At 48.3% G+C, this 25352-nt stretch overlaps 1 protein-coding gene across 1 annotated transcript; it reads right to left on the bottom strand.

Moving 5' to 3' along the window:
* Nucleotides 1-9819: 9819 nt before the first annotated feature.
* On the bottom strand, nt 9820-25274 carry mknk2b (MAPK interacting serine/threonine kinase 2b). Its single transcript, XM_064330068.1, has 14 exons — nt 25159-25274; nt 23848-24059; nt 23189-23279; nt 22621-22722; nt 22235-22332; nt 18259-18338; nt 17500-17573; nt 17253-17357; nt 16891-16946; nt 16270-16365; nt 11496-11690; nt 10904-11068; nt 10747-10787; nt 9820-10173 (listed from the first exon to the last, which is right to left on the bottom strand). Exons 2-14 carry the CDS (start codon nt 23896-23898, stop codon nt 9897-9899), a joined length of 1431 nt encoding a protein of 476 aa, XP_064186138.1. The 5' UTR covers nt 23899-24059; nt 25159-25274; the 3' UTR covers nt 9820-9896.
* Between the last annotated feature and the right edge of the window lie 78 nt (nt 25275-25352).

Genomic DNA, 25352 nt, shown 5'->3' with positions numbered 1-25352 from the left:
CTGACGGCCCCAGCTGTCGCAAATTATGACGTAATTAGGTACCCAGACTAGATGCCTGTTCCAAGTACGTTATCAAAATTTCGCCTATATTAAACTGACTCCGTTGGCGAAATAAACGATTACAACGATGTTGTAATGTAGAGTAGAACATTCTAGTGTTTTCACACAATTTAAGATTTGGCGGTATAGCCTTGACAGCATCGAGTAGGAGCTCAGTCAAAAAGAAAACGTTGGAAACTAGGCTACTTATTGCTGTAATGGCAGAATTGAAATGCTTATTTCCTTTGAAATGGGCCTCAGCTCCACGGAGTACATTTGTATTGAAAATACGCATTGTCTGGAAGCACTGTGTGCAGTTTTGGTCTATTTGACGGAACTTCAGCATGTCATTGTTGTCATATGACCATTGCACGCATTGGAGCAGTGTTGTTAAATTACTATGGCAATGCACTGATTGTGTGATGGAAATTGAACAGAAGGAAATCTGACAGCGGCTTAAGTAACCTTTACCAAAAACTATTCTCAAAGTTTCCAAAAGTAGTGATGACAAAGGCTACAGGTTAGAAAAGGGAACTAAGCATGTACAGGTAACTAGGGTGGTAGAATGACAAATGAAGCCACATTTTGAAGTTTTTATTGGACAGAGGTTTACACCTCAAGATCAAATCGTAGACATCCGCCACAATACTTACTCCATTCAAGCCCTTTTGGGGGCCATTGGTCTGTCCACAAGCAACATTTGGTCACAATTTTTACAAGTAAATTAGCGCTTTCCTTCAGTTCCAAGAGTTAGATTGCTAGTGATTAAGCTGGCGGTGGATGTTGGGTCGTCATATAGGTTTCAAACATTACATTTAAATCCATTTAAAATGTATTCACTTCAGTGAGCCAAGTGTCCATTTCCTTTCCATAGATGGTCACAAATTTGTCTAAAGTACATTGAAATCATTACATTACAGGCATTTAGCAGACGCCATTACCCAGAGCAACGTACAACATTTTACATAGCATTGCATCCATTTATACAGCTGGATATATACTGAAGCAATGCAGGTTAAGTACCTTGCACAACGGTACAACAGCAGTGTCCTACCCAGGAATCGATCCTTTCGGTTACAAGACCAGCTCCTTATCCATTATACTACACTGCCGCCCTAGTGGCACGGATAATTGTGATAAGGAAATGTAAAAGATGCACAGCAAAATGCAGGGCCACAAGTCCCCCCTCCCCCCCAAACAACCAGGAAGTGCAGCAACAGCACCAGTCTACCAGTCTGAAATGCTAGCCTTCTGCTCTCCCAGAACATGCAACCCTTGGAGCTCTTGGAACATCTCTGGTGTCCTTCTACAATATTCCACACATCCGAGCGGATTTGGGTCTTGCGTCAGTGCTGTGGACAGAAGGGATTCTTGAAAGTTTAAAATCTGCAGGAAAGAAAGAAATTCTTTAATATGGGGCAAAAATAAATAAAGGTATACAATTGCTCAACAGCATTAAACACTTCACTCACCTTGTTTATGGTCATCCAGGCAAACCACCACAAACCCTTCCACTAAAACATTTCAAAACCATTGAATCAGCCTTAAGAATTCATAAGATTAAATATGGCTTCTCAACACTGCTATTCATTGTAATGGATGTCAGGTTCAAACAGGGCGCATTTTCAAATACCATGCGTTTCAGCACCAGTGATTATTCTCAGCAGTTGATTGGTTAAAAAAAAAAAAAAGTCTGCACACTTCCGTCAAGGCCTTGATTGGCTGCTGATTGAAAGACACTGAAAAACTGGACTGATGTCAGGAAACCTCTGCTCTATAGAACAGGGGGACATGACAATCAATAACTCGCCCCATCATAAACCAAATATGATTCACCATTGCCCAATTATGATCACAACTTCAGTTACATTATTACTCGTTCAAATGTCCTCCTTTTACAGTTGGTGTCCACTAATGGACAACATAATCCCTTTACGTTGGGTGCCAACATGACAAGAGTTCGGAATTGGATACATGCTGAAAATTTAATGCATTTCCAGAAGAAACAGAAATTTCTATTGAACAGTTCCCAACTTCGCTATTGGAAACCTCATTTAAGTGATGTTACGTTACATTTCCATGTGTCAACTGTTTGGGCCTCACTAATCTTATTAGGATGTCCTAAACCATTAAGGCAATGAACGTGCATTAACAAATAAAAACCTCTAACGCATGGCGTCCATAGTCATTTTGGCAGTGCGTAAAGGTTCCCGTTTTGTAAGACCATTTTAATTCCACTCATGGGCATAATGCAGATTTCTTGTTAGTGGCTACAGTTGAAACTGACCGCGTTTGTACAGGCTACAAATGTCCGTCGTGACGCCCAGAACTAATTAAATTAAGACCAATACAAAACGGTGTATTTGGAAAGGAGCAGATTACATACAAGCAAATAACGTGCGGTCCACCGCCAACTTCAATTTAAAGCAATTCCGCAACAGCCTATGAGTTTAGCCTACCGTTTGAATGATCAGAGAAAACACTGCAGATTGTTCGCGGTTTCTTAATTCTTACCCCAAAAAGAGGATGCTGAAAATTGAAGGCAAGTGAGATTCCCGCATGACACGTGGCCAAACCCGTAGAGCCGATGTAGCCTCAGGCATTCTGGAATAGGTGCGTTCGTTTGCCGCCATACTTCGAAGTAGCCTAGACTAGACTTGGCCCTATAGCAATTAAACCCTCATTTACCTAGTAGTTAACTACAAACCACTATAGCAGCTTAGTTCGTTACTGCAGATCAGTGGATTCGCACAATCGTAGTAGTTAGGCTAATTCAATTTACTCGGCATGTTTTCTATGCGCTTTGGATGTTTCCCCCCCGAAGCCCCCGAATTAAAACGGTTCCGAATTTGTAGCTACCAGCCTATTTGCATTTACAAATGGCCTTATGGATTATCTGGAATAACAAACTATTAAAATCGATATCACCGCAAATTCGAACCATTATTGGCTGTTAGAGCATTTGGAAAAGCGACCACACATTTATCTCGATGTCGAAGAAAAAGCAGCCTGACTCGTGCTTTTTTATCAGTTAATACAATCACTTACACGTGCGGCAGGTTATCAGATTAATAATCAAAAGCTGAAGTCCCCGGCTGTTCATAAATAAAGTGAAAGAGGAAAAACACTGGCCAGGCCTCAACCCCACATTTGTACACGGATATAAAGTATAACGGATATAAACAGTAAATAAATCATAATAATTCTTCGACTCAGGCATTGAATGAAAAATAAATAGAGCCAAATACACTTGTGATAATGTTAATAGTCAAATCAGCGTCTGAATTCAACACACGTTTTACTTAATTCTGTCGAGTCACGGGATGTGCTGGTCATCAGTTCATTGCACATTAAACTCATCCCCGATTCCCACGTGGTTTCTTGCATCGGAGTTGGGACTGTCATCTCCCTTACAGTCATCTTATTCACAAAAGAGTAGGGTCAGAAGCAGAGGTCGAAAGTCCAGGGGCCTGTATCATAAAATTAGATTACCATATTAGCTGGATGACTGCACTGAGTAAATCCCGGAACAGCTCTTTTTACTTCAGTCCATGTTCCAGATTTGGGAGAGTTCTGGGTTTTACTCAATGCAGTTATCCAGCTACATCAGTATGCTTCATGATACTGGTTCCTATAGGGATCAGAAAGTAGAAGTCCTGCCATGTGTTTCTTCCACCCATTAACCGGGCCAGCTGATTTCGCTGATTAGTTTTACCTCCTGGTTGAAGGATTGTGCTAATGAGCAAATCCAGGTGATTGGAAAAAAAATCCTTTTACTTTTTGAACCTGGATTTTACACCTCTAGTCAGGGGCACATGAACCAAAAGTACTTGGGGCTTATATCAGGAATGTCCACCATCTAAGGCAGGGGTGCACAACTCCGTGCTAAAAAGCTATAAGCCTGACCATTTTGGCTAGAAAGAAGGTAACAAACCAGATCTCCATGATCTCTGCACAGACAGAACTCTCTGTCTCAGTACTACTGGTATTATATTAGTATATTATGGCTGGACGTAACCCTGAGATTGAACCTCTTCACTTGTAAATACTCTGTGTATTTATTGACAATATTCACATGCAAGTTCAAAGGGAAGAAACTGAGAAATGCTTGAACCACCTCAACCGAATAATTGTCTCTCCTTGCTGAAGCCCTCAGTGGAGAATGAAATTTAGGAGTACTACAGAACTGTGACAGGAAGGGACCGGGTTGCTAGACTGGGGGATTGTAGGGGATTTTGAAAAAACTCAGAGAGGAATTTTCTGAATATGAAAGTATGAGTCAGTGATTGATGGGAAATTTTAAAAGGAGGTATGGGTGATGGTTTTGAACATTTGTACAGAGTTAAAACAAACGTTTTTAAAAAAAGGAACAAGAACTACATTAGTATATTGTAGTGGCATGCCCACAAAAGGCGTAGGGTTTGAATGGCAAGAGGATGTGGACGAGGTTTTGTTTTTGTGTGGCTGTCTGGCCATAGGTACTTCTTTTAAGCCTAAATCAAAACACAGGTTATTAGAGGGCAAACAGATTACTTTCATCGTATACAGTCGTGCCATTGACCTCATTTCATTGCTTATGTGTATCGATTTATTGGTGTTCAGTCAGGTTTATGAGATTAACCTGCATCATGGATTTTATTTCCTGGAGGAGCTTCCCGGAGTCCTTTTTGATTTGTGCCAACTTTCCAGCAGCTATACAAGCTTTTAAACAACAGAGGGAGCAAAACACCACATTGAGTTCCGGCTTGTCTCGGTTTTGTCGCGTTCGTCAGAGAAATCCTCTCGGCGCATAGTCACATTAGTACAGTATTATTGCGTGCGGTGCAATTTATTGGTGTGGAAATAAAATGGCCGAATAACAAAGAATGGGTGAGAATGGGTGATGTCACCAGAGACCAATCAACATGGGACCAGAGCAGAGTCAAATCTTTATTGTAAATAGCCTACTTTAACCTTTTAGACAGCAGTAAAATTCCTACAGACGACTGAGGTGAACTGAAAAGAAACACCCAAATTCACCATCAATATTCTGAATTCATTTCTCCCTTCGTTCGATTGTCCGTTCCGTCAATATATTTAGAACAGAAATTCTCCGGCAGAAGTGCGTGTAGTTAGTCTTAACGGCTAAAAGCGTCTACATTTCAAACGTTTATGTGTCACGCGGGGCAAGTTTCGGCTTTGCACGCGCACGCGGAAAAACGCAGGTATGACGCTCCAGACTGCCGTGGATCCGCGACGAAGCCCCTGAGGCTGCAGGTTGCACTGGGTTGCATCAGCCTGCCGTTTCAGCAAAACGGCTCAGTAGCTCCAATTCAAAAGGACACGTTCAGCAAGATTTTTTACAACTCCACTGTACCAGTACAAAATGCAGAAATTCTTCCTCCCCCCGTCCAACCTTCTTTCAGAGGTTTGCCAGGCCTTGATTGGAGGAAGATTTACTCTTTGCTGTGCACATTTAATCAAACTATATTGCAAGCTATACTTAAATAGACACTGGCAACCAACCAATCACAAGCAAGCAACCATGCTGGGGCAAATGCGAGAAAAAAAATGGCACGTTTATTTGAACTGGCAGGAAGGCGCGATGAAGTTCAGTGAAGACACCTGTTGACTCCGGAAACACCGGGAACAACCACAGGAAGGGCACGTTTTTTTTGGGGGGGGGCGGGGGGGGGGGGGGGGCACACACCAAGGGGCTTCAAAAAGAACGACACGTCAAGAGGCAGATGGGTGTGTTTTTGAAGAATTTTTATTAAATTTGTTTTTTAGAAAAAAGGAAAAAAAAAAACAATACAAAATTCTGCAACAGTCTTATGAAATTTAGCTGAGTGAACTGCCATCAGTCCAAAAGGTAAAGTTAAAGTGCTTGTTCTAAGTCATTGCCTTTAGAAAGTTTCATTTTCCAAAATTCTGCCCCACAGGAGCATCGGGGCTGACAGTGCTTGGGGAGGAAAAAAAGAGAGGGGGAGGACAGGAGCTGACCCCACCCTCTCTCAAAAGAATGGCCTTTAGACTGTCAGGTATCACAGAATTCACATTAAATTAATGAAAAAAAAAACAAAACAAAAAAAAACTATTCCTCCCCTCCAGTTCAATTGCTTACACAACACCAGTGCTCTTCAAAATCATTCCAGTGGACTTCCTGGATGATCTAGGACTAGTGCACTGGGGCAACCTTTAAAAGGGGCCAACTGAGATTCTCAGCTCAGGGATGCAACACACAAAAAGAAAATGTTAACCAAAGGCTTGTCAAGTTTTGGGATTTTTCCTTTAGCCAGAGTGGACCCTTCCCTACTTTTCCCCAATACCTAACGCTAACACCTTTGACAGTGCTGTGTGGCAGGAAAGCACAGATGTCTGGTATAGATCATATAATTTCCACAAATTAACTGGCCTGTTCCCACAACACTGGCCAAAAAAAAAAAAAAAAACCTGATTGGTAAAGGGGAAGATGTGCCACTTCTGTGGCTTCTAGCCATCTTTTTACTTGCCGCACCACTAAGAACCCCAGTGGATGCACACCTGGGCCAGGTGAGGTAAAATTGGGGGGTGGGGGAAGAAAAAAAAAAAAAAAAAACTTAATGAACTTAAAATGAAATAGTATTTTCAAAACCAAAGACCACCCAAACCCCTCTTGTGCCTTGATTCTGTGTAGCTTCAGTTTTGAAAAAAAAATTTTTTTTTTTTTTTTTTTTGAGAACAAGTTTTAGTTTCCCCAAACGACAGGGAGAGGAAACTACTGCATATGTAATTCAAGTAAGTCTTACTATAAGACATAAAAACCCACAAAAGACGCATCTGCAGAAAGATTACAATCGCGCGTCCTGTCACCATCGTGAAGACGGACCAGTGAGAAGGACGCCGTTCGTTTTTCTCCTCCGAGTACATGCATACAGGATTCGTGAGAACGGTGCCGTTGGAAATCACCTTCCCGATTACGGTTCACGAATCAAGCTGGCATCCACGCAGCAAGAAGTACTCCGAAACAAGCCTAGCCTACCAGATGCTCGATCGTATAATAAAACAGCCCACATTCTTCTTTGGCAATAGGTTGAGACCCTCTTCTAATCTCTTGGGAGGCACGTTTTGCCAGAGAAAAAGAAACTGTCCAAACCTTTACTTGCCCAGAATAATAAAAAACACACGCACTAGCTTTTATTCCTCCTTGGCATTTGTCCAGCTAGCGCAACATTATCATTTAAAAAAAAATTAAAAAAAATAAAAACCACTTGCTCAGTTTCTCTCTCTCTCTCCCTCTCATATTCTCAACATATCACTTTCACAACCACATGGACACAATTCAAGAATGCAAACATATTTAAAAAAAAAAAAAGAAATTAAATCTTTTAAGATAAAATCGAAGGAAACATCCGGTGTTCCCCTGGAACAGCACCTGCTCTACAATGAAGATTTTTAAATAAAAGCTCCATACAGTCATACAACAGTGGCACAGTCAGAATTGGGAGTTACCCACAAACATAAAAAGTAAACTTTTTTTTTTTTACTTTTCTTTAAAAAGATGACTTCTTTCATATTCAAACGGCTACATTTTCCTTGGAAGACAAGTTTTTTTTTTTCTTTGTTTTTGTGGAATGTTTTTCTATTTTTTTTCCTTTTTTATATAGGATGAACAATTCCCCCGTTTCACAGTTTGCTTTGTCAAACAGTTTTTTTTCCCCCCCAGCTTCCTCAAATGAATGCTGTTGCAAATTCTAGCAACAATGTCTGTTTATATAGCTTCTGCAAAATGTGCAGCACAGGAAAAGGCAATATAAATTAACCTTCATGGTCGGGAAGAATCCCCCAGCCCAGTTAGCCTTGAGACTCAATTATGACTAAACGTCACACGTCACATTTTGGCCAAATGCCATGATTTGGTCTCGCCTCACCACAGACTGGAAATGTTTGAGTTCCACATCAAAAATGAGAACATCAAGCTCCAGCCAATCACAAATCTTTAAAGTTGCACCAATCCTGCCAAATCACTACAGGGCTGGCAACAGTCAAATTTCCAAAGATATCATTCGCACCAGCAAAGGAGGGGGCGGGGTTTCAGTTAATAAACCCACCCCTCGTTTTAGTCTGGTTAACGGAAGAAAAAAAAAAAAAAAAAATGTACGACAGGAAGCAAAATGTACAAACGGAGGCGTTGGACACCTGTTAAGATGATGATTCACACTCAAACACCAGAGTCTTGGGTGGATCTTAACGCTGGGACAGAAACTTACATTTTTTTAAAAATTAAAACAAAAACAACAAACACTAGAGATTGGCTTTTTTTTGTCCAATTTTTGCTAAATATTTGAATATTTACCAAAACAAGGCGAAGGAGGACCAAAAAAGTGCCAAAGCCCTGCTGGGCTGGAAAGGGAAAGCCATTCTAATCTTAATTTTAAAAAATATTCAACGAAATGTAAAATAATGTGCAGCTCCAGGGGCTTAGGACAGAGCCCAAATGCCCAAATGCCTTCCCCCCCCCCCCCCCAGCGGTGAGAACGGCTGGCTCCGATTACAGGACACACATGCAGGTCAGTTTCTTTTCACCAAGTTTGGTTTTCGATACCCGATCGGCCGCCCCCCTCCCCCCCCGGAACTGTCTCTAGCTTTGAATTCCAAGGCTGCAAGGCTCCTAACCCCCTAACCCCCTTTTGTTGCCGGGACGACGCACGCGGGCACCCAGGTGAGACCACAGGAACTTCCCGAGCCTCCAGTTCCCCCACATAAAGCCGTCAAGGTAAGGGAGGCGGGCTCAATCCAAATATGGAGCTGCCCAGCAATGCGACTGGCTGGGGTGGTCGTTCACATTGACTTTAAGACCATCCCATTGGGTAATGGGAACGGTCGACACGGCTAATCACGCCGTACCTCAGGCGATTGCTCTCCAGTCTAAGGAGAGGTTCTGTGTGGAAACAAGAGAAGCTCCTGTAAGATGATACATGTTTTCAAACTGGGTACTCAAAATAAAATTTGAAAAATACAAAAGATTTAAAATAATAAAAGTTATCGCCGTACGGCGAACGGACACTGCCAGCAGCCTCTGTTCCCTGCTGTGTAAGTTCTGAAATTATAACCTTCATCATCGCAGCGATTGCATAAGGCCAGTACGCATCTGCCCACAGGGGGCAGCATTCATGCAGTTACATACCGGCAAGAAAACATTCCTGATGCGTTTGTGTTTTCAGTTTTGAAATTCACAGTGGATCCAGTTATATGTGGATGCAGCACAAACAGGGCAGTCCTTTGGTGTCTGAGCTTCGTTTCCCCCCCGCCCCCCACTCCCTTCAATTGCACAAAATAAAATTACACCCCCCCCACAACCCCCACCCCCACCAGACACAAACCATTAACCTGAACCTGTCGGTTGCCATTGCATGTCAAAGCAAATGCGCTTTTGTAGACCTGCAGCAACAGGAGGCAGACAGACAGGCTGAGGGGGGGGGTGGGGGGGGTAGGGTGTGAGGGTGTGGGGTGCACAGGCCAATGGGTGGGCTGGCCGGGCTGGTTGGGGGTAGGGAGGAGCACGAGGGCCCAAATGGGGGGGGTGGGTGGCAGGGGTGGGGTACGGGGGGGCAGGGCCAGGCGGGTGTGGACAGGGGCTGGCTGGGGGTAGGGAGGAGCACGAGGGCCCAAATGGGGGGGTGGGGGTGGAGACAGGGGCTGGCTGGGGGTAGGGAGGAGGATGAGGGCCCAAATGGGGGGGTAGCGGTGGAGGGGTGGGGGGTACAGGGGGGTCCAGGCCTTGTGACTGGCGGGCTGGTTGGGGGTAGGGGTAGGGGGATGAGGCGGGGTTGGGGGTAGGGGGGATGAGGGCGGGGGGTTGTTACTCCGTGAGGCGATGGTTTGGCGGCGGTGGCGGCTCAGGCGCAGTCCCCCACGATGACCAGCGGCGCGAGCAGCTGCCGCAGCTCGGAGGCAGACACCGGCGCCCCCTTCAGGAGGCTGCTGCGCTGCCTGCGCCTGGCCAGCTGCGAGCCGGAGGGCGGGGACAGGCGCACGGAGGAGCAGGACCCGGCGGTGACCACCGGGGGCGCCGCCGCGCTCCCCCCGCTGGCCTGCTCCTCCCGCTCGGCCAGCTCGCGGTTCACGGCGGCCGCCTGCCCCGCGAACACGCCCAGGTCCCGCACACTGCTGTTCCTGCGAGGGGGGGGCGGGGGGGGGGGCGTTAGCAGAGAAGGGACACGTTTCAAATATACCCCCCCTGACTCACCCCTATAAACGTTACTCTGTATCACATTATCAGACTCCCACTGCGAGACTGCCCTGAATACCCCACCAGCCTCACACCCTGGCAGCGCCGTTAGCCGGGCTGGGGTTGGCTGCGCCTCTGCTGAGGGGCGAGCTCTGCCCATTTCGGGCACGTGCTTCGCTAACAAACGACCGGTCATTCGCCGCTTCTGGCGAAGTGTGACCTCACGCGCGCGGCGCTCCGGGTAAGAGGCCGATGACTCACGCTTCTGACCTACAACATAACTACCGTCACTACGGTCTGCTAGAACCAATCAGACTGCAAGATCCCGACTGGAACTTCCCTTTCCAGCTCTAGCTTCCCGAGTTGAGAAGAGCACTGTAGTAGCTAATGGACAGACACACACACACACACACACACACACACCCCCCCCCCCGGGACAAACTAACTGCCTTCATTGATCTGTGATCCCCTCCCGACCATCCCCCAAACGTAACAAATCCCAAAAAGCTCGTACTCACCTCTGATGCAATATAGACGTTGGGGAGGTGTTTGGAGCCCCCTGGAAGAAGAAGAGGCGGAAGGGGAACAGGGTTAGCTGGGACGGCCCGTGAAGCAGGGCCTGATACAGGCACACACACACACATCCCTGGTCGGGACGGTCCCGGCCGAACTCACCTCCAGCACCCAGGGGTGCCGCAGCACCTGGGCCGCGCTCAGGCGGTTCTTGGCGTCCCGAACCAGCAGCTTGGAGATGAGGTCCTTGGCGCTGGGGGAGATGTGCGCCCAGTCTTTTTCGGGGAACTCGTACTTGCCCTCCTGGATGCTCTCGAACAGCATGTTCTGCGGGGGAAGAGCGGACGCAACGCCTCAAAATACAACACCTGCACGTGCACCCCCCCAAGGAACCCTAAAATAAGCCTGCATCACTTAAACCCTGCCAGCAAGACATTTTTAACAAACGCTGCTCATTTACATAAAGGACATCGCGTCCTTTAAAGTAAAAGCCAGATGTGATGTTTCCAGACAAACGGTGCTGAGTTTTAGTTCTCGTCTCCTAGCTCACGGTAAGACACTTTCGTCCCGGGCCGACAGACCCGCCCTGGGTCGACTGAGACCCGCCCTGGGTGAAGCTCCAGCCCTGCGGGGCTGTTGTGGCCCCAGTCTGTGCTGGAGCGTTCTGGAAGGCAGGGTTTGCTAGTGGACTAAGGCATCCCGCCCTCCGCCCTCCGCCCCCCCCGCTGGTTTTCGAGCGGGACCGAAGCCCTACCTGGCAGGCGTGGCAGGGCTGCCCCCACTCCCAGCCGCAGTCGCCCCCGCAGCGCCCCACGAAGGGGGGGTACCCGCTCAGCATGATGTACAGGATCACCCCCAGACTCCACAGGTCGCAGCGCTTGTCGTACATGCTGGCCTCCTCACTGAAGGCCTCCACCACCTCCGGGGCCATGTACTCCGCTGAGCCGCACTGGGGGGGGAGAGGGGGAGGGGGAGAGAGAGAAGGTGGGGGAGGAAAGGGAGAACGAACACAAAGTCAGCCAATGCACAGGCACTTAGCCCCATGCCCCACCGCCCTCCCCACAGCCCCACCATCCCATAATCCCCTGGCTGCCGGGTAACCGCGTTACTCAATGCGGGCGAGAGTCTGATCCAACTCAAACACACAGCGGCCGCCAAAACGCGTTGGAAACCAGGAACGCGAATTCGCAGAAAACGGCCCGAAGTAGCACCTCCCCGGCCGGGACGGGGGGGGGGGATCAAGCATCAAAACACACGCCTGACGCCCCAGAGCGCGTCCCGCGCGCCAGGAACCCACCCGCCCGCCCGCCACGGGGTCCAACCTGGACCCCAAACCGGTTCATCCCAGTTCAGCCCCAGAGTAAACACCACAGAACCATCACGGTTAGAGCTATTGGGAGGGGGGGTGGGTTCTGCTCGGGTTCGAGAAATTCAACGATTACACACCAGAGACTAGCTGTGGCAGTCGCACCGCAGCCCAGAAAAACTCAAACTGTGGGGTTTCAGAAGTGCAAATTCAACAAAAATGCGAGCGTCTTTGGTTACCCTTCATCACGAAAAAACTTCCAAATCTCAAAGGGGACTTCCAATAACCGGCAACGTGCGCAGGATAAAACAATCATGATACCAAAATAAAAAGTGAAATAAAAACCTAACTCATGGCCATAACTGCGTCTACCAGGCTTTAAATAAACTGCGAGCCTGATACTGTTTTTTTTCCCCTCCCCCCTCTGAAATGACACATTCCAGAAGGGGTTTAAAAACGAGTTTAAGAAGAAAAAGCAGCGAGTCCATTCTCCCCAGCAGCCCTCCGTCTGCACAGCTCGCCTCCATTGTCAGCCACAGGCCCAGCTGTCGCTTGGCTCCGCCCCCACGCCCCCCCTAACACCCCCCATGCACATTTATGTAATGCAATTTCGCAGTGCAGGAATCTCAGACAATCGCACAAAGCCTGCACTGTTGCTGGACCCCCCCCTCCCCTCCCCTCCTCTCCTCTTTCCCAACCCCCCACCTCCACACTGCTGCTACCAGCCACCCAGCCACCCAGCCCCACCCCACCCAGCTCAGCTCAGCTCAGCTCAGCTCACATCCACTCAGGGCCTCCTAGGGAAAGGGCCTCACAGACATATGGCAGAGGCTACAAATCAGGACGTAAAAGAAAAGACCAAAGTACGTTAAAACCCTCTAACGTGTGACATCACATATGTGGTTTAGAATGTTCTTAACTGAACGTTCTATGGCTGATGTCACAACCACTGCTGGTAACTGAAAGTGATGGGGCTCTACAACACAGAAGACTTTGAATTCTGGAAAAAGAATTCTGTAAAAAATAAATATATAAATATATATATATATATATATTCCAAAATACATTCAAATTAAAATCAGAACTATACTCTTCAGAGGGTCCAGGACAGAAAACTAGGCAGTTAAAGGTTGCGTTTCAGCTCTCGAACCCTAAATCATCACGGCTGCAGGACACTGCTGTTGCTGCGGAGACGAGAGGGAGCTGAGGATCGGTGTCTGCGCTCGCGTCAGTCTGGCGCGAGTCTCCCGCGCCGTCCTGCCCGGCGCGGCGGTAACGGGGACAGGCTGTCGCTAAACGCAGGCCGGGGCTTTTCCACCCCCACGTGACCTGGCAGCCCACACGGGCTCATGTGACCGGAGACACACAGAGAGCTCAGGCCCCACATTCCCGGATCTGCGCCCAGCACACCTGCAGCATCAGCAGAGAGAGAGTCGGAGTTCCCCGCAGAGAGAGAGAGATGCACACACACACACCGCACGCGCACACACACACACGCACACACACACACGCACCACGCACACACACACACCAGACCGCACACCTACACACACACACGCACCCAACACCACAACCACACCCGCGACAATACAGCAGAGCACACTTCTACTGAAGCGTTCCCCAGCTCACCCACACACCGCGGAGGAACTAGGCAGAGAGTCCACCACTCTCAGAAGCCGTCCCGCCCCAAACCAGACCCTCGATTGAATCTGAGAACCACAACACTACAACAAAGCGGTTCCAAGGACCCTTTAACACAACAACACCGAGCTATAACAGGCCAAGGATACAAGCCATTTTACAAAGAAATACAAGCCCCACAGGCTAGAACAGAAATGTAAACAGAAGAAAATATCCTGTGTTTAAAAAAAATTTTTTTTTTTTTTAAACCCAGAGACACATGAGTAGAGGGTGGGAGGGGTTAGTTCCAGTCAGCCCCTCCCCCTCAGCCAATCGGAACACAGTTGCTAGGTGAGGTGCGGAGAAGACTCCGGCCTCTGGAACGGCAGCCTTTGTGACATGAAAACAAAGAGGAAGGGAAGGAAAAATGCAGACTTGCAGAACTCGCTGACAGAGTGGGCGGCGAGAGACCGGCAGCCAAACAAGCCTGGCTCGAGCCACACTGCAGAGTTACTGCCAATGTTGATGTAAGGGCTGATACAGTCATGTTTTTAAATAATAATAATAATAATAAAACCATAACTCAAAGATAAAAAAGCTTTCGTTCTCTGATCACGTTACCAACTTTGACCACACTGGATAAGAGCGTCTCCATTTATCTTATCTTATCCAGCACTTAAACTTAAAGATTACTTTTTATATTTTGTTTACAGGAAGTCACATTTATAGCTGGATGTTTTACTGCAGTGATTCGGTTCAGGTCCCTTGACCAAGCACACGAGGGCAATGAGGTCTGAGCTGGGAATTAAACCCACAATCTTCCGGTTACAATCCTGTTCCCGTTGGGAGACTGGCTGTGCGGTATAAAGGAACAGGATTGTAACTGGAAGGCGCTACTGCACAGAGAAACACCCCTACGTCAGGGTTATAGTATTCACTAAAACAATTGTCAAGTATTCATTTTATTTTATTTTTTTGCACAGGTAAGCAGACGTCAGACTTTCTGTGGTCGGAGAGGGGCATTAGATCTACAGATGAAAACGATTCATGAAGTTAACACGTATTTTCTCCCAGTTAAACCTGAAAGCACAATACAAAAAAAACAATCCCAGGACAAATTAATCCTGAAACGTTAAAAAAGAAAAAACCTCAAAGACCTAGGTACTTCCACGGGGCAGCAACGAAATTCCCCACGCAGACCACTCACCCAATACCGAAACTTAATTTAGGGAAGAGCATTTTGGCTGGTTCCTAACGCGGGGACCAGGATGGCAGAGGTTACATTACATTACATTACATTCATTTGGCAGACGCTTTTATCCAAAGCGACGTACAAGAAGTGCATTTTCATGATCGTAGACAACTGCTGAACACGGGTTCAGTAAGGTACAATTACTTATTTTGTAAAGCTATTTCTAGCCGAGAACAATGAACACTATCCTGGTCTAACATCTGCAAAGCCAAACTAGGCAGAAGATTAAGCTAGAGTATTAGGACAAATACAATTTACCAAGAAGTGCAGGGATGGGGCAACATGTAACAAGTGACAGGAAAAAGGGTAGTCACGTTCTGTTGCCGTGCAGAAAGACGACCCAAATGTGCGTGTGGGCCCCCCCCCCCCCTCCCCCGGCATCCCAAACCGCCCCAGACTAAACACGTGAGCCCTCTGGGCCCCCTTTACTACCCACCCCAAAAATACCCCGAAGCATAGCTCTCCAGCCAGCTGCCAAATCCAGGCAGGGTCACAGCGGCCCCCTCACCCCACACTACCCAACCTCACCCCCAGTTTAAAAAATCCCCCATTTTCCTCCGGAGCTCGATCGCTCAAGTCCACGTCACCTGCTCCTGCCAGTCTCAGAATAACCGGCCCGAGGCTCCGGGCGGGGGAGTCCGAGTCGGATTCGGCATCTTAACGCACTGCGCCCCCGAGGATAACACGCCGGCGTCCCGCGTTCAGATCTCTCTCCCGGACCACCCCGCCTGCGCCCGCAACAGCAAAAACCATTTTTAAAAAAAAGACCCCTCCAATCCCGCTATCGCAGTTCCTCGGGATCAGGGGTCGGAGATAAGCAGGCAGAGAGAGAGAGGGCGAGCGAGGGGTGAGACGCCTTGACTGGAATTCCGGAATCCTTTCCATACCGCACGAGGAGGAACGCCGGCGAACGCCGCAGAGAAAAAGCCACGTCCTTGACCCCCCCCGGATACGGGCGGAGTTTCGGCCAATCGGAGAGCTGTCCTTCGGGTGATACCACCCGGGCTCGCCCTATACCGCGTGAGCCAGTGGGCGTCGATAAGGAACGGCACTGTTAAAAAAACATGCCTGGCTAACCCACGCCAGAGAACAGGCGAAGGTGTGTGACTGACCGTGTGTAATCAGTGTGTAATCACAGTGTGTAATCAGTGTGTAATCACAGTGTGTGTAATCACTGTGTAATCAGTGTGTGTAATCACATTATCGCCTCCTTCTGAGGACCCTCTCAGGTACCCATAATATTTGCCCCCAAGTCCCATTAATGAGTCAACCATACAAGGTGAATCACTATCACATTAGCACACACGTGCCTGCGCCCACACACACACACACACACACACACACACTCACCGGGGTCAGGAGCTCCGGGGTGGAGATGGGAGAGCTGTCGCTGTTCAGCTTGATGCCGCTGCCCAGGTCAAAATCACAGATCTTCACAGGCGAGATCTGGTAATGGCGGCAAGAGAGACATTCGACAGTCAGCAACACGAGCACGTATACAAAAAAACAAAAAAAACAAACCACCATTCACAGCATTCCACCTCCAAACGAGCGCACCGTGAAGGTAGCACACATTCCAAAGTCCACGGCCATTTACAGCGATACTAATCCGCAGGATAAGATAACGGAACGTTTACACGGAAACACCCGCTTAGTCATTTTTCTTCAATCGGAGAGGCCGATAGCCTCACCTTACAGTAACACAGAGCTTGTGGCACCCGGGAAACTGAAGCTAATACTTACAGAATACTCAAAATGCCTACAACCTTTACATTTTATTTCTACCATAAAAAACAAACTCTTATCTACAACAATTTACAATGGCTGCTTTTTTTTTTTTTTTAACTACAGGCAATTAATTCATACAGCTGGGTATTTCGGTTAACCTCTCTCTCGAGGGCGCACACACAGCACCCCAGCCGGGAACCCAAACCCACAACCAATCGGAGGTACAGGAAATCGAGCTCTCACCCGGTCCTCCTGCTCACACAGGATGTTCTCTGGCTTGAGGTCTCGGTGCGCCATTCCTTCGCAAGACAGGAAACAGGACGTGAGAAAGACGAAAGACAGAACACGCCGTCTCTCCCCCCCCCTTCCGAATTACGGCACAGCCCCCTGCCAGTGGCGTGAGGGGGGAGGGCACACCGGTCCCAACGCAGCCGACTCAAAAGGAACAACCACGCAACTGAGCACAATCAATCCCAGAAGTCTTTGCGCGGACCCCAGCGACATTTAGCTCGGCTACTACATTAGCCAGAGATTCTCACGCCGTCCTCTTAGCTGCTTAAAAAATAATAATAATAAAAAACAAAACCAAAGTGAGACCAGCTCACCTTTGTTATGCAGGAAGTCGAGCGCCCTGGCGATGTCCTGCACCACCACGCTGGCCTCCTGCTCGTTAAAGTGCCGTCTCTTGTGGATGTGAGCCAAAATGGAGCCTGCGAGAGACAGCCGCGTTCACAGTTACCCGCTAACACATCCGCAATTCCTTCATCCGTGGGGACGATGCCCCTCTTAAACGTCCACACACGCATGAACAGCTCATCTGATAGGGCGAGAGAGATCTCCTGACAAACTCACCTCCTCTCAGCTTCTCGAATACCAGGTAAAACTTCTCTTCTTCCTCAAAGAACTCGACCAGTTCCAGGATGTTTCTGTAGCAAGACACAAAAGTAAAATAAAAACAATGAATACATGGTGTGACATGAATTCACACACCAGTCGGCGTGGTAAACATTACTTTGGGCAAACGGACACGAAACAGGACGGCACGCGGCTTCGTGTGAACCATTTTAAAGATGGCGGCCGGAGCACCGCATAGATGGCGGTATGACAGAAGGATTCTCAATCGCTAATGTGCGCCATTTCAGTCGCATGCTCACGGATATAAATCTCTCGCCAGGTCTTAACTTAGCACCACCGCTCATCAACCTGTGTTTATTTATAACTGGGATGCAGTTTAGCAGCCAAACTCAGAGTCTGGACTGGACTATATTTATCAGAACAAAATGTTGCTCGAGAATCACTTTAACGCTGCATAATACACCTGTTTTTTTTTGTTTTTTTAAAATAACTGTTTAACAATGCCCATGTGCCAGACTGGAACTTGTGGAACAGCTTGTGATTATTATTGGCTAGATGGACTTGCTCGAGTGATGCTAATGTCAGCATTTATCTGTGAAAGACATTTGTACAAGTGAGGTCCAAGAGTGTCGTTAGCCTGGTCTAATTCACAGTTTTGCATATAGCTCATGTTCCCCCCGCCTCCCCACACACACACGCACACACACACGCACACACAGACACACACAGACACACACAGACACACAGCTAGCCTACCTGTGACCCTGGCACTGGTACAGCATCTCCACCTCCCTGAAGACGCGGCTTCGGCTGTGTCCCGGCCTCTTACTGATGATCTGAAACAGACACACAGGATACAGTCAGGCGCAGACACAGGCTCAGACACACAGGATACAGTCAGGTGCAGACAGTCTCAGACACACAGGCCCAGACACAGGCTCAGACACAGGCCACAGTCAGGCTCAGACACACAGGCCACAGTCAGGCTCAGACACACAGGATACAGTCAGGCGCAGACACAGGCTCAGACACACAGGATACAGTCAGGCGCAGACACACAGGATACAGTCAGGTGCAGACACAGGCTCAGACACACAGGATACAGTCAGGCGCAGACACAGGCTCAGAAACACAGGACACAGTCAGGCTCAGACACAGGCTCAGACACACAGGACACAGTCAGGCTCAGACACAGGCTCAGACACACAGGATACAGTCAGGCGCAGACACAGGCTCAGACACACAGGCCACAGTCAGGCGCAGACACAGGCTCAGACACACAGGATAGTCAGGCTCAGACACAGGCCACAGTCAGGCTCACACACAGGCGCACACACACACAGGCCACCGTCAGGCTCAGACACAGGCTGAGACACATTAAAAAAAACACAATGCACCTGTGGTAGCACAATGGTTAGGGAACTAGGCTTGTAACTGAAGAGGTTACAGGTAGCTGAACTGACATCATCCTTAATTTACTTAAGCAGAACTGCTTCAGTAAAACATTCGGGTGTGTGTGCGCAAGAACAGATCAATAATAGAGCATGTGAATGAAATGGCTAACCATAAACACAGAGGCTAGTAGCCTGTACTGGCAGACAGCGCTTGCTGTCGGACTCTGACCCTTAACTCTTCAGGAATCTTAAATGTCAAATTTCCTCAAAGAACAGCCGGAGAGTTGGGGGGGGGGGGGGGGGGGGAAGAGTACAGGGTGTCAACCTTCAGGTTCAACCAAAAGAAAATTTGTCTGCCCTGTTAGGTATGAAATTACACCTCCCCCCCCACCTACCCAGCCTGCCCCCAGGCACACTTTTCCAACCCAAATGGTTTCCAGGAACAGTAGCATGACCTACTTCAGTAACAGGCTCCCCCCACCCAACCTTAGAGCAGAACGGGACTGTGGTGTAAAATTAAGGCTTGGCCCCTCTAAATATAGCTTATGCTGCAAAGGGGGGGCAATCTACACTCCTAATCTCAAAGCTCAGCGCAGGGCGAGGCCGAGGAGCCAAGCCGCGTTCACGCGATTGGTCACCTGCGGGGAAACTGTCTGGAGTAAAACCAGACCTTCAGCACACACGCCCAGAGCAAGCATGGAACGGACCAGGAAGTCCGCAGAACGGAGAGAGGCTGGCAGTGAACTCACACGGGGGGGGGGGGGGGGGGAATAATAAATAAACTCAGAGGTTTGTGTGTCCCCCCCGCCCCACACCCCTCCCCCACCCCATCCCATATCCCACAAAATCCCCAGGGCCTGAGAAGCACATTGTCCAGCCTAGCAGCTGTAGGCTGCCCTTTTTCAGTGGCCCCAGCAAGAGTGCACAATACACAGCAGGGATTAGCTGACAGAAGCAGGGGACTGAGCGAGTCCCAGGTCTGCACTGTCGCTGCATGTCACCCACATCCCCAGGTCAGCAGTTAACGGTTAACAGTTAGCTCCTCTTTGCCTGCTCCTACCCTAGCTCCACTGTTTTCACTCACCAGTAGTGATTGTGACATCAGCACTGGAATGTTCCATTAAGAACATTCTAAAATCACACATTTTGTGATCGCACACCATAAAGGGTTAAAGCAGAGGCTAGGCTACTATAGAGACAGTGCAATTCCCTTTCTGAGCAGCAGGTTCTAAATCAAACGGCCCAGTGGGGGGGGGGGGCATGAGGAGATCTGTCCCTCACGGAAGCAGTGAGATTGCTCTGGTGTTTTTTTACAGCCCTGCTGTCGGAGACAGAACGGTGTTTGGTACAGGATGGGGATGGGGGCAGGGGGGGCGGGGGGCAATCTTGCATCTCTGGTGGATATAAATCTCCACTGCAGCTTACTTGGGCTTGAAAAGAAAACTGGGGGAAGGGGGGGGGGGGGGTAGTGTGGGTGAGGGGTGTGGACACAGGGAGGCCCCAACTGACTCACACTGCAGGTCTGTAAATCAGTCAGGGTCTTTAAATCACTGGAGCTATGATCAGTATGCACAGCCCCCCGCCTCCCCCGACCCCAGACATGGGGCCGGCAAGTCACCCCCCCACCACCTTTAACTCCTATTGTGACAACCCCCCCCGGCCCCCTCCCTCCCGCCTCCCCTTTCCCCCTGACCCACCTGCTGGGGGAGGGAGAGAACGAGAGAGAGAGACATCTGGCCTGTGGGCTAAGCCCCTCACAACCCAAACTGACCCATCGGAGTCAGCACCCAGGCCCCGCCCCCCACCCGGCCACAGTCCCACACAGCCCAGCCCTGTGGGAAAGCAGCCCCCCCCACCAGGGTAACCAAACCAAGGGAACTCTGGAAGGGCAGCGAGGGACAGACAGACTTCCAAAATTCCACCGTTGCGAGATAAAGAGCCAGAAAGTGCAGAAGCTAATCTCGGGCCACTAGCCAGACCGTGTTATCACCAACAACATCCCGCACGTGTGGGGGAAAAAAACACGGAAGGTTAATGAAATCAGGAGAGCTTGACTGGAAACGTAGAAAGGAAAATAAAATGGCACCACGTGACCCCTAAGCCAACAGAGGCAAGGGCACGTGCAGCCGAACAGCAGGCGGATGCCAACCGTTTACAGTCGACCGTAACCCCGCTCGCTCACTCCTCTCGTGTTCCAGTGAACGCGATGGCAGCCCAACAGCCTTTTATTTTTAGAAATCTTTCATGAAAGAGCTGTAATGCAATTTCTGCCACCATCCAAAAAAAAAACTATTGTGTGGGGGGGAAAAAAACAAAACAGTTTCACAAGAATTGCGTGAAGCCACATAAAATGAGGCAAGAGAAAAATCCAAAACAAAATCTGAAACAAAATACACAAATCTGTGTGTCCTCCTCCTCACCCCACACCCCACTGGGAGAAAAAACTGCAGACAGAGCAAGTACCAAAAAGAATAAAACAAATGTGTAAAAACACTGTAGGATATAACCCTCCCCCCTCCCCCCCCCCCCCCCGCCCCACCAACTTTCGCTGGTTTCGCTACATGTTTTTGGTACAGCTGCCAGTACACCATGTACCTGCTACTAGACGCCTCACTGTCCAAAAAGGGAGAAGGGGGGGGGGGGGGGGGAAGGACATTGCCAGCTCTCAGCTCTGATTGGCCAGTGCTATGGGGGAACCAACCAGGAACACAAAAAAATAATAATAATAAAAATAAATAAAAAACTTAGAGGAAGTTTCTCTGCTGAGCTAGCGCACACGCGCACGCACACGCGCCACAGAACGACAACAAGAGCTGTCGTCTGAAGCTCACAGAACAGCGCAGAACACATACGACTGTTGAAGGTCTGCAATAAACAAGTGTGTGTGTGTGTGTGTGTGCGTGAAGATACACACCCTACAGATTTCAGGTTCATCGTGTGTTTGCTTTGGAAGATGATTGAATCATTACATCAATGAATTTTGATAAAAATATCAGTCTGGCAACAGACAGATGAAGAGCATGACAATACAACTCTTCTCCCCCCCCCCAACCCCACATTCTTCAGTTCACAAATCACAACCTCAAGGCCAGAATACTGTGCACCACATAACGGAATGTAGCGCCTCCACACCAGTTACAAGTTTAGACCCAGACGGCAGCAGCGTTTGGGGGGGGGGGGGGTGCAACACGAGTCACCTGCCATTTCGGACCCGAGCCACATCATGGGTCTGCGTTACCCTCGGTGTCGTCAGCCCCCGGTAAACTTGGCTCACCTCGAGGACTTTACTGAAGAACTCTTTAAAGGAGAGGAACCTTCACCACAGGAGTGAACCTTACCTTGACTGCATACTCCTTGTTGGTGATGAGGTTAACACAGGTCTGGACTCTGGCATAAGCCCCTTCTCCTAGAATCTCCTCCTGCAGCCGGTAAACATCTAAAAAATAAAAAAAATGTATAACCCAAAATGAGTTTTCTACAGATACCACAGCCGGTTTCACTTAAGGGGCGAAATAAATGTGCGGCATAATAAATCTACCGTAGTATGAACTAGTACAACAGTAATTAAAAACCAGCAGGGACCGCAACAGCCAATAAAATCAAAGCAGCAAACACGTTGATGAGAACTGGCTCCCGTACAGTGCTTCTCCATGGCTAGAAAGATCAGCTCCACTAAACGTGGGAGTGTGAGGTGCCAGGCGGGAGGTTCAAGGCCCAGACTCACCCTCGAACCGCCCCGAAAAGCTGTCTGTCGCCCGGCACCTCTTCTTCTTCTTGTTTCTCTTTTTGGCGTCTGGGATGTCGATAGGCTGGCTGGACGGCATGTCTGACACATAAAGAAAAGTCAGTCAAACGTTTACAGGCCCAGTGGCCAGGAGCAGCTGCGCTATGAGGCTCTGCTATAAAAAGCAAGCCGGGGGAATACCTGCTGGCGGAGAACCGGGTCATTACTCCGGGCTACTCCGACAGACAAAAAGGCTACAGAGTCTGTGCGCCGGGCTAATCCTCCTTTCAGCACACCTCCTTCAAAGCCTCACGGTGGGGGGTGGGTGACAGGCGACATATGCCAGATCGAGTCCTCAATCCTGGCTGAACTGTGAACCGCGAGCTCCTCGCATCACCCCACGCGCAGACGGCGAGACACACCAACGGTCGCGAACGCTTCCGGTGAACTGTGCCGGGCGCCGCGCGAACTCGCAACGCATGTCGCATCTTCAAAGGATAAAACGTTGCTGAAACTCCGCTAGACAAGAGAACGAAACACTGAAAGCAAAACGCAAAATAGCTCTCACCTGGTCGCGTGGGGCAGTCAAAACGGAAGGTTGGATCAAGGAGACGAGAGTCTGTTTTAGAGAAGTCATCGGATTCAAAAGGGTTCTGACCCTAAACAAACAGGTAAACACAAGTACAAATTACCACCAAAAAATTACACAAGTCCATTTCAAAGCAACAATAAAAGTCACTGCAAATGCCATGAAGCAGTTATAACACTTTCTCCTCTAGAGTATCAACACAGGATTCAATGAAACACGTGCGCAAAGACTTCCATGGGGTTCAAAACAACTCGCCACTCTTTAAAAAATGTACTCATTTTATTCATAAGTATTAGACAATAAATTAGAAGTTCCAGAAATGCTTAAGGCCATATGAGTAAACGAATGTCCTGTTGCAAGTACATATGCAATACAAAAGCCCGTAAACTGAAATGTCACTGCCACAAAAATAAATTGTGCTTGTGGAGATTTCCTTCTCGCATTTCACAAATCCAGGCACACCAACTGGGCTAGTGTCCCGGTATATTCTGAGATGAAACCGTATCGCTGGCAAGCAAGTATATTCCGAAGCCATCTCACAAGTCATCTACATAAGGAAACGCAACGACCCGTTATGCACATGCCATGCATTAGTTCAAAGCGAGCACAATCAGGTAAGCCTGCAAACGAATGCTTACCTTGAACGAGCGATGGAATCCCGTGACCTCGGCGATCTTATTCTGCACCATTTTTAAGCTTTGCGTGACGGGTGGGCGGGTGTGCAGCGGCGAAGACGGCGTGGGTGACAAAAACGGCACTTGCTCCGGGACAAAATGCAATTATCTCGAAGAAGCAGAACCGCTCCCGATGACGTCCGGACGACGAATGTTCGAGGTGTTAAACGGGACCCCTGAAATTACGAGGGGAAAGGTTACTTTCTAGAAAACTGTACGATAAATGTTAAATATAAGTTTGCTAAAACAGCGCAGTCCGCTGGACAGAAACATCCCAAGTTGACAAATACGGAAAAAAAACAATGACGTCAGGTACACAATGACTTGAATGAGTGAATGCAACAGGGCCTTGTCAGGACATGTCCAACTACAACCGTTAAAAATTTGGATCTTTTAACCCCATTGGCAAGATCAGCCAGTAAAACGTACGCTACCGACTGAAACTGCTCAGCGAGTTTACTGGTATGATTATGAGCCTTTGCATTTTGGACAGCTGAGAGAGACGATTTTTACAAAGGCGTGTTTTGGGTCCGATCTAGACTACAGAAAAAAACAATACCAACAATTTATCGAAAAGTGCAATTCACCACCAACGTTGGCAGTAGAACCTATTTAGCCACGGTTAAAACGTGTAACATGGCCTTAACGTCATCGCTAGCTGTGCTGCGAGTGGTTCACTAGCGCTAACTAGCTAGCTTTAGCATAATAGCTATGGACTACACATGACGCAAAGCAAGCAGGCTAGTTAGCAAGCGCTACGTGCCAATAATAATACAAAAAAGCCAACAATAGTTAGCCATTAGACAACGTTAAGCTCAGAAATGCAGCTGTCCATGTGTCTAATGGCAAGCGTATAAGTATATATACATACGCGTATATAAATATAGACTAGTTCGTCTACCTATCATACATTGAAATCGTTTCTATGTATAAACTACAAACAGCCAATCAGCAAGCTACCTCACGCTAAACTATAATTTGAAGTGTTTATGTTTCCTGAGTATTGTTTGGGAGACAACGCGCTATTTAATTGGAAACTATACCAACAAGGTATTCCTTTGAAAATAAACAGTTAACGTTAGTCAACAATCATACTGCGAATCAGCTAGTGTCAGCAAGGCAAAGTTGCCAAGCAAGCAGCTAGCCAACATCAGCAAATTAGCACTACATCGAATCTATGTTGCAGCTTACCCCAGACATAAATAGCGAGACGTTGGCTTGGCCCGATTCGCGTAGATATAGCTAGCCTTAAGAAAATGTAACTTAGCTGCTTACCCCGTTGCTATCCTTGAATCTCCAGCCTTAGCGCCGTTTGAACCCACTGCTTCAGAAGCTGCAGTTGGCGTGGGAAAGTCCGACGGGTAACTATTGTTCGAGGGAGCAGCTCCACAGCTATGGGAGACCTTTATATAATCTCTGTCCTTTTCCCCGCCTACCTCTCCCTTTGGGCCCTCCTCCATGACCGTAAA

This window comes from Anguilla rostrata, chromosome 4, assembly GCF_018555375.3.
Source record: "Anguilla rostrata isolate EN2019 chromosome 4, ASM1855537v3, whole genome shotgun sequence".
NCBI lineage: Eukaryota > Metazoa > Chordata > Actinopteri > Anguilliformes > Anguillidae > Anguilla > Anguilla rostrata.
This window is presented reverse-complemented; position numbering and strand designations above follow the sequence as displayed.

What these genes read in the sequence shown, in the direction of transcription:
- mknk2b (XM_064330068.1), bottom strand. Translation starts at nt 23,898, where the DNA reads ATGGTGCAGAATAAGATCGCCGAGGTCACGGGATTCCATCGCTCGTTC. An exon ending in GATTCCATCGCTCGTTCAAG is followed by an intron (nt 23,280 to 23,847) that starts GTAAGCATTCGT and finishes CTGTTTGTTTAG; the next exon opens with GGTCAGAACCCTTTTGAATC. An exon ending in TGACTGCCCCACGCGACCAG is followed by an intron (nt 22,723 to 23,188) that starts GTGAGAGCTATT and finishes TTTATGTGTCAG; the next exon opens with ACATGCCGTCCAGCCAGCCT.